At 46.5% G+C, this 15,521-nt stretch overlaps 1 protein-coding gene and 1 long non-coding RNA gene across 2 annotated transcripts in view; one reads left to right on the top strand and one right to left on the bottom strand.

Annotated features, from left to right (window-relative positions):
• The window catches only part of LOC115070271, a 2,496-nt gene extending 2,224 nt beyond the window's left edge, over positions 1–272 (bottom strand). The window contains exon 1 of the long non-coding RNA XR_003849456.1: positions 136–272. This is a non-coding gene — a long non-coding RNA (uncharacterized LOC115070271). The remainder of the gene's footprint in view (positions 1–135) is intronic.
• The window catches only part of Stox1 (storkhead box 1), a 63,113-nt gene continuing 47,681 nt past the window's right edge, over positions 90–15,521 (top strand). The window contains exon 1 of the mRNA XM_008832643.3: positions 90–423. Within this exon, the coding sequence (XP_008830865.1) occupies positions 120–423 (304 nt within the window). The 5' untranslated portion in view covers positions 90–119. The remainder of the gene's footprint in view (positions 424–15,521) is intronic.

The raw sequence follows: 15,521 nt of genomic DNA, 5'->3' as shown, positions 1-15,521 counted from the left end.
CGCGGGGCGCGGACTCCGGGCACCCGTGCCCTGCGTGCCGCGGCCCCGCCCAGGCCCCGCCCCCCGCAGCCAGTTCCCGGTCAGCGGGCGCGAAGAGCCCTCCAGGGAGGTTGGGCAGCATGGCGAGGCACGTACAGCTGGCTCCCGCCTCGCTGGCGCTGGTGCTGAGCCGGCCCGAGGCGCGGGAGGCGGCGGCGGGGGAGCCAGGCGGCCGGGCGGTGTTCCGCGCCTTCCGCCGCGCCAACGCGCGCTGCTTCTGGAACGCCCAGCTGGCGCTCGCCGCTTCGCGGCTGGCCTTCCTGGGCTGGCTGCGGCACGGGGTGCTGCTGGTGCGCGCGCCACACCCCTGTCTGCAGGTGCTCCGCGACGCTTGGAGGCGCCGGGCCCTGCGGCCACCGCGCGGCTTCTGCATCAGCGCGCTAGGTGAGTGCGGGACCCGCCGGCCGCCGGGGGAGCCGGGGGCCCCGGGCGCGGCGGGCCCAGGGCGGGCCTCAGACGCCCAGACACGCACGGCCTTCTGCAGGACCGGGTGCGCCCCATCCCCGGCTCTCTTAAGTTCTCCGGGGCGCACGGGCTCCTGGGAAAGTCGGAAAGTCAAGAAAGTCGGAAAAGTGATGCTCTGCTGGGAGAGACTCTGGATGCTCCCAACTTCGTCTCCTGCCTCCTGCCTCCTCCGCCTGGTCTCCTCCTCCTCGCCTCTTCCTCCTCCTCTCCTTCCCCCTCCTCCTCCACTTCCTCCCTCTTCATCATGTTTCCCCTCCTCCTCTTCCTCCTCCTCTTCCTCCCCTTCTCCCCTCCTTTTCATCCTCCTCCTCTTCCTCCCTCCTCTATCCTTTCTAATTTCTCTTCCTCCTTTCTCTTTCCTCCTCGTTCGTTCCCTCCGTCCCCCCCTCTCTTCCTTCTTCCATCCTTCCCTTTCTCTTTCTTCCCTTTTCTTTGCTTTATTTTCTTTTTCCTTTTTTTTTCTTTTCTCTTTTCAGTATCAGTTTTTTGGGTCCTGCTTGTGTTAAATGGTTGGCATGGTCTTAGATCTGCAGCTAGCCCAAGGTTTGACCATCGTTAACTGCCTGGGGAAAGAACTGGGTGGTGCTTTGGACTCATCCCTTCCGTTAGCTGAATAGAGAGGGTTCCACCTCCCCAGTCTTCAGACTAACCCATTTGTTAGGAAAGTACAACAGTTTGTTGCTTGCATAAAAGTAGCTTCTCGTTTGAGAAACTAAACTACTGCAACAGTGAGTGGTCATTTGGTGTGTTAGCTCCCAGTAACAGCCTAGTTCTGTTTGCACTCACTTGGGGGGTGTGGAGGCCATTTGATGGTGTGGTGTTGACAAGTCTCACCACCCTGGGTTTGTTTTTTGTTTGTTTGTTTGTTTTGGCCTGGAACTCACTGTGTAGACCAGGCTGGCCTTGAACTCCAGAGATCCTCTTGCCTCTGCCTCCCGTGTGCTGGGATTAAGGGAGTAAAGGCTTGCACCACTGCAACCTACCACCCTGGGTTTTGACTCCTACTAAGAGAGCTTTCTATCTTAGTAACAGATCCTCCTTCTTCCATCTCAGGAGGTGCAGCAGCACATAAGCTCTGGTTTTAGTCAGCAGGCGCAAAGGAACAGCTGGAGACACTTGATGCTGTGTATTGTCTTATCCAGGATAGTGTTCCCCAGCCCAGGCAGCTCAGACCAGCACAGTTAAACCTTGGAAGGCTTCCTACCTCCATGCTGTGTGGCCCCTCCAGCCCCACTCTCACTTTTCTTTCCCTAAGAAAAAAAATTAAAAAGCTCATTGCAAAACCGCATGGGCACATTTCATCCCCTTTTACATGCAGGAGTGAGTGGAGAAAATAGGTTTCTGGCTCTGAGAGCAGTGAGCCAAGTGGCCAAGCCAAAATCCTCATGGGGGAAGGGGTCTTACAGACAGGCTGGATGAAAAAGGCTTTTCAGTTCTGTGTCCTGGGTTTCTCTGGTTTGAATTAGTGGTTACATTCTCTTGATCCCCCTCCTCCTTTCAGATGGTGAGTGGAGCATGTATTTCAGAGAGGGACTAGAATGTAGCAGGGGTCTGGACCTGGGGGTGAAATAAGAGAGGACTTGTGCTAAGTCAGAAGCAGCCATAATCCCACCATCGGGGCCTAGTGAGCAGTGGTACATGCCAGTGTAAGGCCAGAATGGTGAGCTGCCTTCCCTCCCATCACCATGGGCCTGACTAGTACTCTGTAACAGAAGACAAACTAACAAGGGAAAAGCAGAACACATGCTTAAAGTTTTTTTGTGGTTTTTTTTTTTTTTTTTTTTGGTCTTTTTGAGACAGGGTCTCCCTTTAGCCTCAGCTGGCCTGGAACTCACTATGTAGACCAGGCTGGCCTTGACCTCACAGAGATCCGCCTGCCTCTGCCTCCCAAGGGCTGGGATTAAAGGCATGCCCCACCACGCCTGACTTTGAAAAGTTTTTTTTAAACTTAAAAGAGCATTTATTTCTTTTTAGAAAATTGAAAATAACATTTATTTGGGGTGGGGACATGTACATGCCAAGACGTGTATAGAAGTTAAAGGATAACTTTCAGGATTCAGTTCTCTCCTTCCCCCATGTGGGTCCCAGGGACTGAACTCAAGTCATCATGAGGCTTGGCAGCAGGTGCTTTTACCCACTGAACCATCTCACTGGACCCCTTAATTAATTAGTTAAATAATTAATTTAGAGAGGATCTCACTATGTAACCCTTGTTGGTTTGGACTGGAACTAAAGGTGAGAGGATGATAGGATTTTTTTTCCCTCCTTTTGTTTTCTTTTTTTTGAGACAGGGTCTCCCTGTAGCCCCAGCTGGCCTCTGGAACTCGCTATGTAGACCAGGCTGGCCTCGAACTCACAGAAATCTGCCTGCCTCTGCCTCCTGAATGCTGGGATTCAAGGTGTGTGCCACCACACCTGGCTCATGTATGACACCAGAGCCTTTGCAAATAGCCCAACGACTCAAGTGAAAACTGTCCTTTTTTATGTTTAGATTTGATGAGCCATGTAGAAACTACACAAAAAGCTTTTGACCTAATGGCGATAGGCTGGGGAGGAAAGTCCCATCTGATCATACACTCCCCCCCCTCGGGGGGGCTTCTCTGTCTGGCATCGTTCTGTACTTAGGCGGGACCCTCAGGAATGGGGGTCTTTGCTTAGTGGGGTTTTTTTTTGGGGGGGGTGCTGTTATTGTTTTTTTGAGATAGGGTCTAATGTAGCCCAGACTGACCTCAAATTGACTGTGTAGTTAATGTTGTTCTTGAACTGATCCTCCTGCTTCAGCCTCCCATTTCTGGTTGATGGGGATTAAACCTAGGGTTTTGGTACATGCTATGAAGCACTCTACCAACCCAGCTACATCCTCAGCCTGGGGAAGATCTTTTTTGATGTTGGTGAGTAGATGCACGTGGGGTGGGTGGAAGGGTTGCTTTTGTTTCTGTGATGCTATGGTGGCCCAAGAGCTGATGACTGGTGACTCTTCTGTCTCTGCATGACTCTTGGCTTCTCCAGTTGCATGGTAAAGCAGGGAGAAGCTGTTGTCCTGCAGAGAAAATGAAGATCTAGTCTGTTTGCCCCCCCCCTGCCTTGGCAGCATGGGCTTCCAGAAGGCAAAGGAAAGGGCAGCTGTAGACTGATGTGGCTTCTTGCCCTGTTCTCATGGGCAAGAGCAAAATACTAGAAAAAGACACAAAGGACCAACTTGGTCTCTGTCACTGATTTGGATTTTTTTGAAGACTCATGTACTCTTGCATAAAAGCATTTGGGCACGTGGACTGTGGCTGACAGCCTGCTCACAGATAAATGCAAGGAGAGGAGGGAAAGCCAGCTTCATCAACCCAGCCGTGTTCACATGGTCCTTCTGAGCCTGGGGTTCGTGGGGCCTCTCAAAACCTGTGGGAGAGGGGCTGGAGAGATGACTCAGTGGTTAAGAGCACTGGCTGCTCTTGCAGAGGACCTAGGTTTGGTTCACAGCACGCACAAGGCGGCTAACACCTATCTGTAACTCCAGTTCCAGGGGATCCAATACCCCTTTCTTACCTCCACGAGCATGGCACACACATAATATGTTTACACACATTCATACAAAACACACATACACATAAAATAAAAATAAATGTTGAGTAAGCCTGCTGTGGTGGCTCATCTATAATCCCAGTGTTTAGGAGGTGGAGGTAGGAGGATCAGGAGTTCAAGATCATCCTCAGTACACAGTGAGAGTTGGTAGCCAGCTTGGGTTCTGTAGAACTTTGTCTCAAAAAACAAACAAGGGCCATTGAGATGGGCAAGGCTGACATCTGAATTGGATTCCTAGAACCTATGAAAAGATGGAAGGAGAGAACAAGCTCCACAGAGTTGTCCTCTGACCTCCACATGTGCACTGTAGCATTGGTATACACAAATACACGCACACACACACACACACACACACACACACACACACACACAGTTTTTTTTAAGGCAGAGGAACAAAAAAAGAGCCGAGGAGGGGACCCTAAGTCCCAGCAGTTTAGTTACGAATGACATGCGCCCCAGAACACTGAACTTTCTCTTCACTTTCTCTGCCTTAGCTTTTCTCTTATGAGAGGACTGGTTTCTAAGCAGACAAGTGGGACTTGATGACAAGGGTTACTGCTGCTTTTGTGCCCCGGCCTGAAGTGCTAAGTTTTTGTTTTGTTTGCTTTGCTTTTGTTTTTTATTAGCAAATGACATTAACACATGAGAGGGGGAATTCTAGAAGCTTAGGGACACAGCTGCTTGTTTACACAGCTGAGCCACCCTGTGTGTATTGGGGGTGGCACTCTGTTTTGTTTGGGCAGCTCCAGTTGCTGCACTGAGAACACTTACAGGGGCAGATAGGAGAGGCTGGCCAAGGCGGGAGGTCACTTGTCCAAGTGAGTTTGTTTAATTCACATCACCCACATGGTGGCAAACATACAACTCCAGTTCCAGGGGATCTGATGCCCTCTTCTGGCCTCTGAGGGCATTGCATACATGGTGTGTTTAAATGCAGGCCAAATACTCATACACATAAAATAAAATTTAAAATACAGGCAAACCGGGGCTGGAGAGATGGCTCATCGGTTAAGAGCACTGACTGCTCCTGCAGAGGACCCGGGTTCGATTCCCAGCACCCACATGGTGGCTACGAACCATCCTTAACTCCACTTCCAGGGGAATCCGAAGCCCTCTTCTGACCTCCGAGGCATTGCAGGACACGGGTGCACTCACATACATGCAGGCAATACACTCATACACATAAAATAATAAAGATGAGCCAGGCGTGGTGGTGCACGCCTTTAATCCCAGCACTTGGGAGGCAGAGGCAGGCAGATCTCTGAGTTCGAGGCCAGCCTGGTCTCCATTAGAAAATCCAGGCCAGCTGCGGCTACAGGGAGACCTTGTCTCAAAAATACCAAAAAAAATAATTAATTAATAAAATAATAATAATAAAAATGAAATATTAAAAAATACAGACAAACCAAAAAGCTCAAAACCCAGTCAGTTTGGGCCTGTAATCCCAGCACTGGAGAGCTGGGTGGAGACAAGCTGTCCAAGCAGCCTAAGTGAATCAGTGGACTCCAGGTTCAGTGAGAGACCCTGTCTCAAAAAAATAAGGTATAGAATGACTGAGGAAGTCATCCAACATTGACCTCTGACCTTCACACTCATGTACATGTATGCACATGTACCTACATGTACATGTGTGCACAAACACGTACAAACATGTATACCATATACACACTCTAAAATAAATAAATAGAGTCCATTAATTCATGCACATTCCAAATTAGTCAAGGTTTTTTTTCCTTCCTTAGTAGTGGGGATTACACCCAACACCTGCACATGCTAGGCAAACACTAAGCTATATTTCCACCTTTAAAATGTCATTTGAGGGACTGGAGAGATGGCTCAATGGTTAAGAATACTGGTTGTTCTTGCAGAAGAGCTGGATTCAAATCCCAGCACCACATCCCAACTAACAACTGTCTGTAACTCCAGTCCTAGGGGATCCGACAGCCTCTTCTGTCCTCCGAGGGCATTGCACGACATGGGTGCACTTACCTACATGCAGGCAATACACGCATACATATAAAGTAAAAATAGATAAAATAAAAAAATGAAATGTCATTCTAGGGGATTGGAGCGATGACTCAGTCGATAAAACTAACAACAGTCCATAACTCTAGTTCTAAGGGATCTGACACCTGGCCTCAGTGGGCATTGTATGCCATGGGTATGGCATATGTACACTGCTATACATACAGTCAAAAACACTCATACACAGAATACAAATTAAAATATTTAGGACTGGAGAGGTGGCTCAGCAGTTAAGAGAACTGACTGTTCTTACAGAGGACCCAGGTTCCATTCCCAGCACCCACATGGTGGCTAACAACCATCTGTAACTCCAGTTCCAGTGATCGTCTGTCCTTTGTGGGCACTGCACGACATGGGTACACTTACATGGTGGTGCATGCCTTTAATCCCAGCACTTGAGAGGCAGAAGCAGGCGGATCTCTGTGAGTTTGAGGCCAGCCGGTCTGCATAATGAGTTCCAGGACAGCTGGGGCTACAGGGAGACCCTGTCTAAAAAATAAAAAATAAAGTGAAAAAAATTTAAATGTCATTCTCAGGGCTGGGGATGGAGCTCTGTTGGTAAAGTGTTTGCCTGGCATGCAGAAAGCCTTGGGTTTAATACCTTTTCTTTACCACATAAACCAGATGTGACAGTACACACTTGTAAATACTCAGAGGTGGAGGCAGGAGGATTAGAAGTCCAAGGTTATCTTTGAGTTTAAGGCCTGAGCTGCATAAAACCCTGTCTCAGAAAACCAGAAAGAAAAAAAAATCAAATAAAATGTCATTCTGTTGGGAAAATGTCTGGTTGTAGAGAAAGGAACAGCTGTACCAAGCCCCTTTAGACCATCTCCAGACACAAAGCCTCTGTTAGCTCTCCTGGACAGACCTTGGCATCTGTAGTCACTGCCAGCTTAACAGGAAAGGACTTATGGTCCTAGGTGACTTCTGCTTCTTGGATCTTATACCCTGCCTCTGTTTATCGCCTGTCATTCCCACAAGCCAGGCACTCACCCTCTCCAGGTTGTCAGATTCCCACTGAGTCTTTGGGCTCCTCCTCTGCCTGGGAAATGGCAGAAAGAGCTGCTCTCACCCCACTCCTTCCTGCCCAGGAGTGTCAGCCTTGTTTTCCTAAGTTCCCTCTGCCAGATGTTTGCTCTTCTGTTTGTCCTGCTCTGTACTTTTTTCTGCTCAGGAGCAGCAGCTGGGCTCAGCAGGGTGTCCCAGGGGCATGTGCTTGTCATCAGACCATACACGAGTTCTGTGCAGCATCAAGTCACTGGTGAATCTGAGAAGGCCCCTCTAGTTGAGGCCATGTAGCCTTCAGGGCCAGGAGAGAAGAGCCAGTGACCTGCACATGAGCTGGGATTTCTTCCTCTTCCCACCATGCTGCAGGCTAGGAAGCCGCTGGATACTGTGAGGCTCATCTTCCTGTTACCCATCCCTATTTCCCCCATTGTTCCTGCTAGGCCTTTGTCTATCCAGGATCTCAGTGATTCCTGTGATTGGTGGCCCTAGATTCCTGAGTTACTGGCTGCTGTGTGGCTCTGCTTACTCCCATCCAGGCCATTCTCCAGCCTGCAGACTCCCCATGCCCAAAATGCAGATCTGATTCTGCCCTTTACCTGCTCAAATCCTTCCTTTGCTCCCGTTAGCTTTTCTGGAAAACTCCAGAGGCTTTATGTCTTTATTTTTAGCTATGTTGCCCAGACTGGCCTTGAACTCTGGACTCAAGTGATCCTCCTGACTCAGCCTTCTGAGAAGCTGAGACTACAGGGGCAATTGTCTGCCATACAGCTCAAGCATAGAGCTATGTGTGCGCAGTGCATGCGTGCGTGCGTACGTGTGTGTGTGTCTGTGTGTGTATGTGTGTGTGTGAGACACATGGTCTCAGTGCTACGATTATAGGCATATACCACCATGTCCAGTTATAAGTAGGTTTTGCTGAGCGTTTCCTAGCTGAATGAACTCAGTGGAAAAAACATTTACCTGGGTTTCATTAGTGAGGGCTTCAAGAGACCTGGTATGCCGATTGTCCCAGGAGCTGGCAGGTGGTCTGAGGCGCCACACTCATTCTACCACAGAGCCCCTTTCTGCTGAGCTCCTTGTGGGCAACATGTACATGTTGGGGACAGTCTTAGGAAACTGTCCCTCAGAGCATCTTCCTGTGACGGAACTGGTCAGCTTGTCCTGTGAGTCCAGACTTGGTCCTAGAGAAGGTCACTGTCTCAGAGCACCTTGTCTAGTGAAGGGGACACACCCATGTCTGTATGTTGAAGGACTGGAGGTGGGGCAGGACTCGGGAAAGAGCATCGTGATGTGAGAACCATGTGACTCATAGTAAGCCTCCCTTTAGAGATGGCAGGTGTCTGTGTGCTGTGTTCCAAAATTAATAAGGGTGTAGTTATGGGGATGTGGAAATACCTGCCCAAGGCTGATAGGAAGATCAAAAGTATGAGGCCAGTCTGAGGTATGCAGCAAGTTCCAGGGCAGCCTGGGCTATATGACGAGACCCTTGTTGAAAGAGAGAGCAAGCCTATTTGAAGATGTTTTCCCCACCACCCCTACCTTGCAGTGGAGTGCAATAAAGGTTTCAAGAAGGGGCAGAATTCGATGTCAAGTCTGGGTTCATAGGTCCTACAGGTCAGAGGGATTTCAAAGGCCCCCTGGAGGTTCAGCTAGAGCAAATGGCCGACTTGAAGTCTTTACAGTTCACTCTAGAACAATCAAGGCAGACGGAAGTGGCTCACCAAGATCCTTTGCAATATGCAGCTTATTCTACAGTAATGGACCTTGTTTGAAAATGTACTCATCTTTGGGGAAAATATGCAAGGAGGAAACTTTTGCTTGCTTGCTTGTTTTCTGAGACAGGGCTTCATATAGCCTAGGCTGCCTGGAACTTACTGTATAGCTAGCATATAGACGACCTTGACCTCCTGGTCTTTCTGCCTCTCTTTCGGGTCACAAGCATGTGCCCCATTCCTGACGGAAGATCTTTTCTTTTTGTTGACACAAGTCGCCTTGCCATAGGTCTGTACCATTTCGTTAACAGTTCATTAAGGATTGGTAGAATTCTAGGAAAATTCTCCTAAGGACAAAACTGCCTTTGACTCCTGAAGTCTAGAACCATCAGTAGTGACTGTGTATTCAGTGGAAAGGAGACAGACAGGACTCTGACAGCACAGATTTTTGCATGGTTGGCTGGTCCTATATAATTGCAATTAAATTTTTATTTTATTTTTTGTGTGTGGTGCTGGAGATTGAGCCCAGGACCTTGTATGTGTAAAGCAAGCACTCAATCACTAAGCTATGCCCCCCAACCCCCATAAATTATATTTTTAAAGTGAAATATTTATGTTTCTTTCTTAGAAGTTTAGGGAAATATATACATATATTTTAATATATACAGTTCTGAATTTTCTTTTCAAAATTTTTATTTATGTAGTTGTGTGTGTGTGTGTGTGTGTGTGTGTATGTGTGTGTCTGTGTGTGTGATGACAACTTGCAGAAGTTGGTTCTCTCTTTTCACCATGTGGGTCCCAGAGATTGAATGATTAAATTCAGGTCATCAGGCTTGGTGGCAAGCACCTTTACCCGCTGGGCCATCACATCAGCCAAGTTCTGAATTTTGACAGACATGAACAGATATGTAACTGCCACCACAATTGAGATACAGCACTTGTCAGCCCAAAAGGTTTTGTAGTAACCCTTTGCAATCATTCTTTGCCACCTCAGCCCTTATAACCACTAATATCCCTAAAGGCTTAACTTTTCCGTACTATCATAAGTGAATCCATTCTAAGGTACGCAGCCTTGGTGTCTGGCTTCTTTCACTTAGGGCAGTGTTTTGAGATTTGTCAGTATGTTTACTAGTGGTTCCTTCTTCTGATTGTTAATTCCCATTGTCAACTTGATAGGATTCAGAATTGCCTACAGACATATTTCTGGGCATGTCTGTGAGGTCATTCCCAGAGAGGTTTAACTGAGGAGGAAAGATCCATCCTGAGTGTGGGAGGTACCATTCTATTTGTTGTGGTTCCAGATGGTGATGTACTCCAGTAATCTCAGTACTCCAGAAGTAGAGGTAGGAAGATCAAGAGTTCAAAACCATCCTTGGCTACATTGTGTTTAAGGACAGCCTGGGCTATGTGAGACCCTTTCTCAAAAGACCAAATCCAAGAAGCTAAGGATGTAGCTCAGTTGGTAGAATGCTTGCCTAGTATGCATGAAGCCTTGGGTTCAGTCATCAGCACCACGTAAACCAGGGGTGATAGATGGCACACATGTGTGTAACCCAGCACTAGGAAAATGGAAATAGGAGGATCAGAAGTTCAAGGTCATCTTTGAATACATAGTTGGAGGCCAGCCTGCTCTGCTTGAGAGCCTGTTCTCTCCACCCAAGGAAAGATAGCTAGGAAACAGTGAAACAAACAGTACAGAGAACTGATGAACTGGACTTCATTGAGATTCCAAAGTTGGGCAGGGATTTTACTCACAGGTAGAGAGCTTCCTAGCATGAAGAAGGTTGGGAGCCGGGGCCTGGCTCGAAGTAAGCAGGCCTGAGCTACCCCACCCCCCAGCTTTTTGGTTTGCTTATTGAGAGCTTGTTTGGAGATTCTAACAAGGGAGCATAGCTACTCATATATCCTTGACAGAAGACTGTTCCTCCTCTATTGGGGAAGGTTGTCCTTTGAGAGAGGTAGGGGATGCCCACCTAGCCAACCAGATCAGCCAAAGCAACCCTGGTGATCAGTGGGATGGCATGCATGTGTCACAGCCAAATCACCCTTACATCCTGTTTTATTTTTTGAAACAGGGTCTTGTTCTATAGCCCAGGCTGGCCTTAAACTTGAGAGTCCCTCCACTTCAGCCTCCAGTGTGCCAGGATTATAGTGTGCCACCATGCCCAGAACTTTAGATTCAGTATTTAGATCTATGATGTGTTTCATGTCGAGTTCTGTATATGAGTCGAGGTTCATTTTTTTTCTTGCATTTGAATGTTCACTTGTTCAAGAGTCATTTATTAGAACTGAGTGTGTAGCTCAATGGTAGAGCATTTGTCTAATGTTGGTGAGAGGCCCCATGTTCAGTCCCCAGCAAACACACACACACACACACGCACATATACACACATACACACATAAGCACACACATACATATACACATGCCCTCATATACATATATAAACACACACAAACATCTGCTGAAAACTATCATTGGAGAACAGCCTTGGCCTTTTGTTTCATATCAGTTGACCACGTATGTATGTCATCACCATAGCTATGTAATACATTTTGAGATCAGATCAGATATTGAGTCCTCCAATCTTTTTTTTAAAGTCATAGGCCCTTTGCCATAAAAAACTTTAGAATTGGGGTTGAAGAGATGGCTCAGTGGTTATCAGTGGTTAAGAGCACTGGCTGCTCTTGCAGAGGGCCCAGGTTCAATTCCCAGCACCCACGTGACAGCTAACAACCGTCCATAACTCCAGTTCCAGGGGATCCGATACCCTCTTCTGACCTCTGCTGGTATTGCACAACATGGGTGCACTTTACATACATGCAGGCAATACACTCATACACATAAAATTAAAAAAAAAAAAACAACTTTAGAATTCCCAGGTACAGTGGTGCATGCCTTTAATCCCAGCACTTGGGAGGTAGAGACAGGTGGACCTCTGAGTTCAAGGCCAGCCTGGTCTACATAGTGAGTTCCAGACCAGCTGGGGCTACAAGGAGAGCCATCTCAAAAAGACCAAAAAAGAAAACAACAAAAACCAAAACACTTTAGAAACAGATTGTCCATTTCCAAAAATAAATATCCTTTTTGGGATTCTTTTTAGGTTATGTTAAATCTGTAGGTCAGAAAAGGGCATCAGATCCCCTGTACCTGGAATTATAGTTGTTAGCTATCATGTGGGTGCTGAGAACCAAACCCAAGCCCTCTGCAAGAGCAACCAGTGCTCTTAACCACTGAATCATCTCTTTAGCCCCTCACCCCCCACTTTCTTTTTTATAAACTGACCACAATTACCCAGCAGCTCATAGTTCTATGTGCTGGTTGAATGATATGGTAATAAGCACCAGCAAGATGGCACAGCAGGTAAAGGTACCTATCAGTAAGCCTGACAGCCTCTAGGTTTGATCTTCGGGACCCATGTAGTAGAAGGAGAGGACCAACTCCTGCAAGATGTTCTCTGACTGCCACGTATGTGCTGTGGTGCACCGCATCTCATCCTGATACACAAAATTAAACTGTAATACATTTTTTTTTTGAGACAGGGTCTCCCAGTAGCTCTAACTGACCTGGAACTTGCTTTGTAGATCAGGGTGGCCTTGATCTTAGAGAAATCTGTCTGCCTCTGCCTCCTGAGTGCTGGGATTAAAGGAATGCACCACCATGCCTGGCCCTGTAATATAATTTTTAAAGGTATTTTTAAATTCAAAAACTCCCTATCTCTTTTGATGTAGGATCTCATTCTGTAGCCAAGGCTGGCCTTAAACTGGCAAGCCTCCTACCTCAGCCTTGCAAGTGCTAGGATTAGAGGTAAGCCAGCATACCAGGCTTCCGCCCCTTTCTAAATGTTATGCTATGAGTGAATCAAAGTGCTATAGAGATAGTGACTTGATGAGCAAAAGTTGAAGAAGCCAAAGACATCCTTCCTTTAAGGAGCCTAGTTCCTAGCCCAGTGTACTTGACAAAGACAGTGCCTTTCATCCACACAGAATTAGGACATTATTTCCCAAAGCGTGGCAAGCATATCATTAATTTAAACATTTGAATATACAAATGTTTTGTCTCCTAGTATAGCAAAGAGTACTGGTTTTCCATTTATAATGGATACAGGGCCAGTGAGATGGCTCAGTGGGTAAAAGTGTTTGCCGCTAAGCTTGACAACCTGAGTTCAGTCCCCAGGACTCACATGATAGAAGGAGAGAACTGACTCGTGCAAGTTGTCCTCCGACCTCCACACACACATACACACACGCACACACATACAAATAAATGTAATAAAAACTAAAGTAGGTACATAAAATTTCCTTTTAAATGATTTTTATAAGTCAATTTCATAAAATTGATTTGAAGACAAATATTACATATGTGGATAGGTCGGTCTCAGATCCCAAATCTAATTAACTTTACAACCTCCCTAAACTGTTAGGAAACACGATGAATTTTTTTAAGGTTTCCTTTTATTAAATTTTTATATTATTTAATTTATGTGTATGAGCGTATTGTCTACATGCATGTAAGTGCATCCATTTTGTGCAAAGCCTGTGCAGGTTAGAAGAAGGTATCAAATCCCCTGGAACTGGAGTTATAGGCAAGTGTTAGCTACCAGGTGGGTGCTAGGAATCAAACCTGGGTCCTCTACAAGAGCAGTTAGTGCTCTTTACTGCTGAGCCATCTCTCCAGCCCCTATTTTTATTTTTTTGAGACAAGATCTGTGTATCCTTGGCTGGCCTGAAACTTCCTGTGTAGAGTAGGCTAGCCTAGAGCTTTCCTCAGCCAACCAGGGGCTGGGATTACAGGCATGTGTCACCTTGCCCAGCTTGGATTTTCCTGGTCTCTGTGACCTGATAGAAAGAGCTTAAAATAGGTGCCAGGTATGGTGGTGCATGTCTTTAATCCCACACTTGGGAGGCAGAGGCAAGTGGATCTCTGTGCGATTCAGGCCAGCTGTGGCTACAGGGAGACTCTATCTCAAAAAAATAAAAAAAAAAAAAAAAAAAAAAAAAAAAAAAAAAAAACTGAAAGGAAGAAGGATTTATTTTGGCTTGTGGTTCAGTGGTAGAGTTCACTGTGGTGGGGAAAGCATATGGCTTGGCTTACTTCTCAGCAGACCAGGAAGCAGAGCTTGTGTGGAAGCAGGGCAGACTATAGTCCTCACAGCCTGTTCATTTGTGTTTCTGCCAGCTAGGCCCCATGTCTAAAAGATTCCACAACCCCCTCAAACAGTGTTACGAACTGGGTACCACTTGTTCAAACACATGAACCCATGGAAGACATTTCACGTCTTACCAGTTCCTGTGAACCTAGCTAAATGCAGTGAACAATAGCCGTGAATATTATACTGACTTCAGTTACCAATAATTACCAACAAATTAGTAATCCGAGGTGCTCAGGAAGGTGAGACAGAGGGTCTCAAACATATACAGTCACATTAGATTCACATATATTCTCTACTTGATGACACATTGCTTCATAACCCTGTTTTTTGCTTGTTTACATTTGTGTGTGTGTGTGTGTGTGTGTGTGTGTGTGTGTGTGTGTGTGTGTGTGATGGAACCCAGGTGTGTTGGGCCTGGTAGCAAGTGCCTTTATTCACTGGGGCATATCACTGGCCTACTCTACACATTTCTATACTTCTTTAAGCAAGTTTTCAATATTTTAAGACATAATTGTTATTCATTCTAAATTAAAAATTTGATTATTGCTGGGCATGGTTGTGCATTCCTTTAATCCCAGCGCTCAGGAGGCAGAGGCAGTTGGATCTCTGAGTTCAAGGCCATCCTGGTCTACATAGCAAGTTCCAGGTCAGCCAGCATTACATAGTAGACCCTGTCTCATAAAGCAAAATACAGCCAGGCGTGGTGGCACACGCCTTTAATCCCAGCACTTGGGAGGCAGAGGCAGGTGGATCTTTGTGAGTTTGAGGCCAGCCTAGTCTACATAGTGAGTTATAGGACAGCTGGGGCTACAGGTCTCAAAAAGACCAAAGAAAAAAACAAAAAAAAACCAAATCGCAGAAAGAGTCCCCTTCCATTTCCAGAGCTTTTAAGTCTTTGACTAAAATCCCAACAAATATGGTGGGAGAATGTTTCAAATCCAGAGATAACACAGTCTAGCAATATTGAGATGTAGTTTTTCATACTGGATCTTGAAATTCAGAGGTAAATAGCAGGATGCGGTGGCAGAGACCCATAATCTAAGCACTTGGGAGGCAGAGGCTGAAGGATTCATAGTTTCATGCCAGGGGCTGAAGAGATGGCTCAGTGGTTAAAAGCACTGGTTGCTCTTGCAGAAGACCTGAGTTCGATGCCTAACAACCACATGGCAGTTGACAGCCATCTGCAATTCCAGTTTCTGGCCTCCGTGGGCACTAAGCACATATGTAGCACACATATATAAATGCAGGCAACTGTTCATACACATAAAATAAAAACTCTTAAAAAAAAAAAAGAGTTCCATGCCAGTCCTATCTCAAGAAAAAAGAAAAAGCAGGGGCTGGAGAGATGACTCAGCAGTTAAGAGTACTGGTTGCTCTTGCACAGGACCCAGGTTCAATTCCCAGCACCCATATAGCAACTAACAACCATTGGTAATTCAAGTTCTAAGGGATCTGTCACCCACTTCTGACCTCCTTGGGCATTGCATGTATAGGTGCACTTGTATACTTATAGGCAATACACTCACACACATAATTTTAAAAAAATTTT

Source organism: Nannospalax galili, unplaced genomic scaffold (genome assembly GCF_000622305.1).
Source record: "Nannospalax galili isolate Female #2095 unplaced genomic scaffold, S.galili_v1.0 scaffold156, whole genome shotgun sequence".
Lineage (NCBI taxonomy): Eukaryota > Metazoa > Chordata > Mammalia > Rodentia > Spalacidae > Nannospalax > Nannospalax galili.
This window is presented reverse-complemented; position numbering and strand designations above follow the sequence as displayed.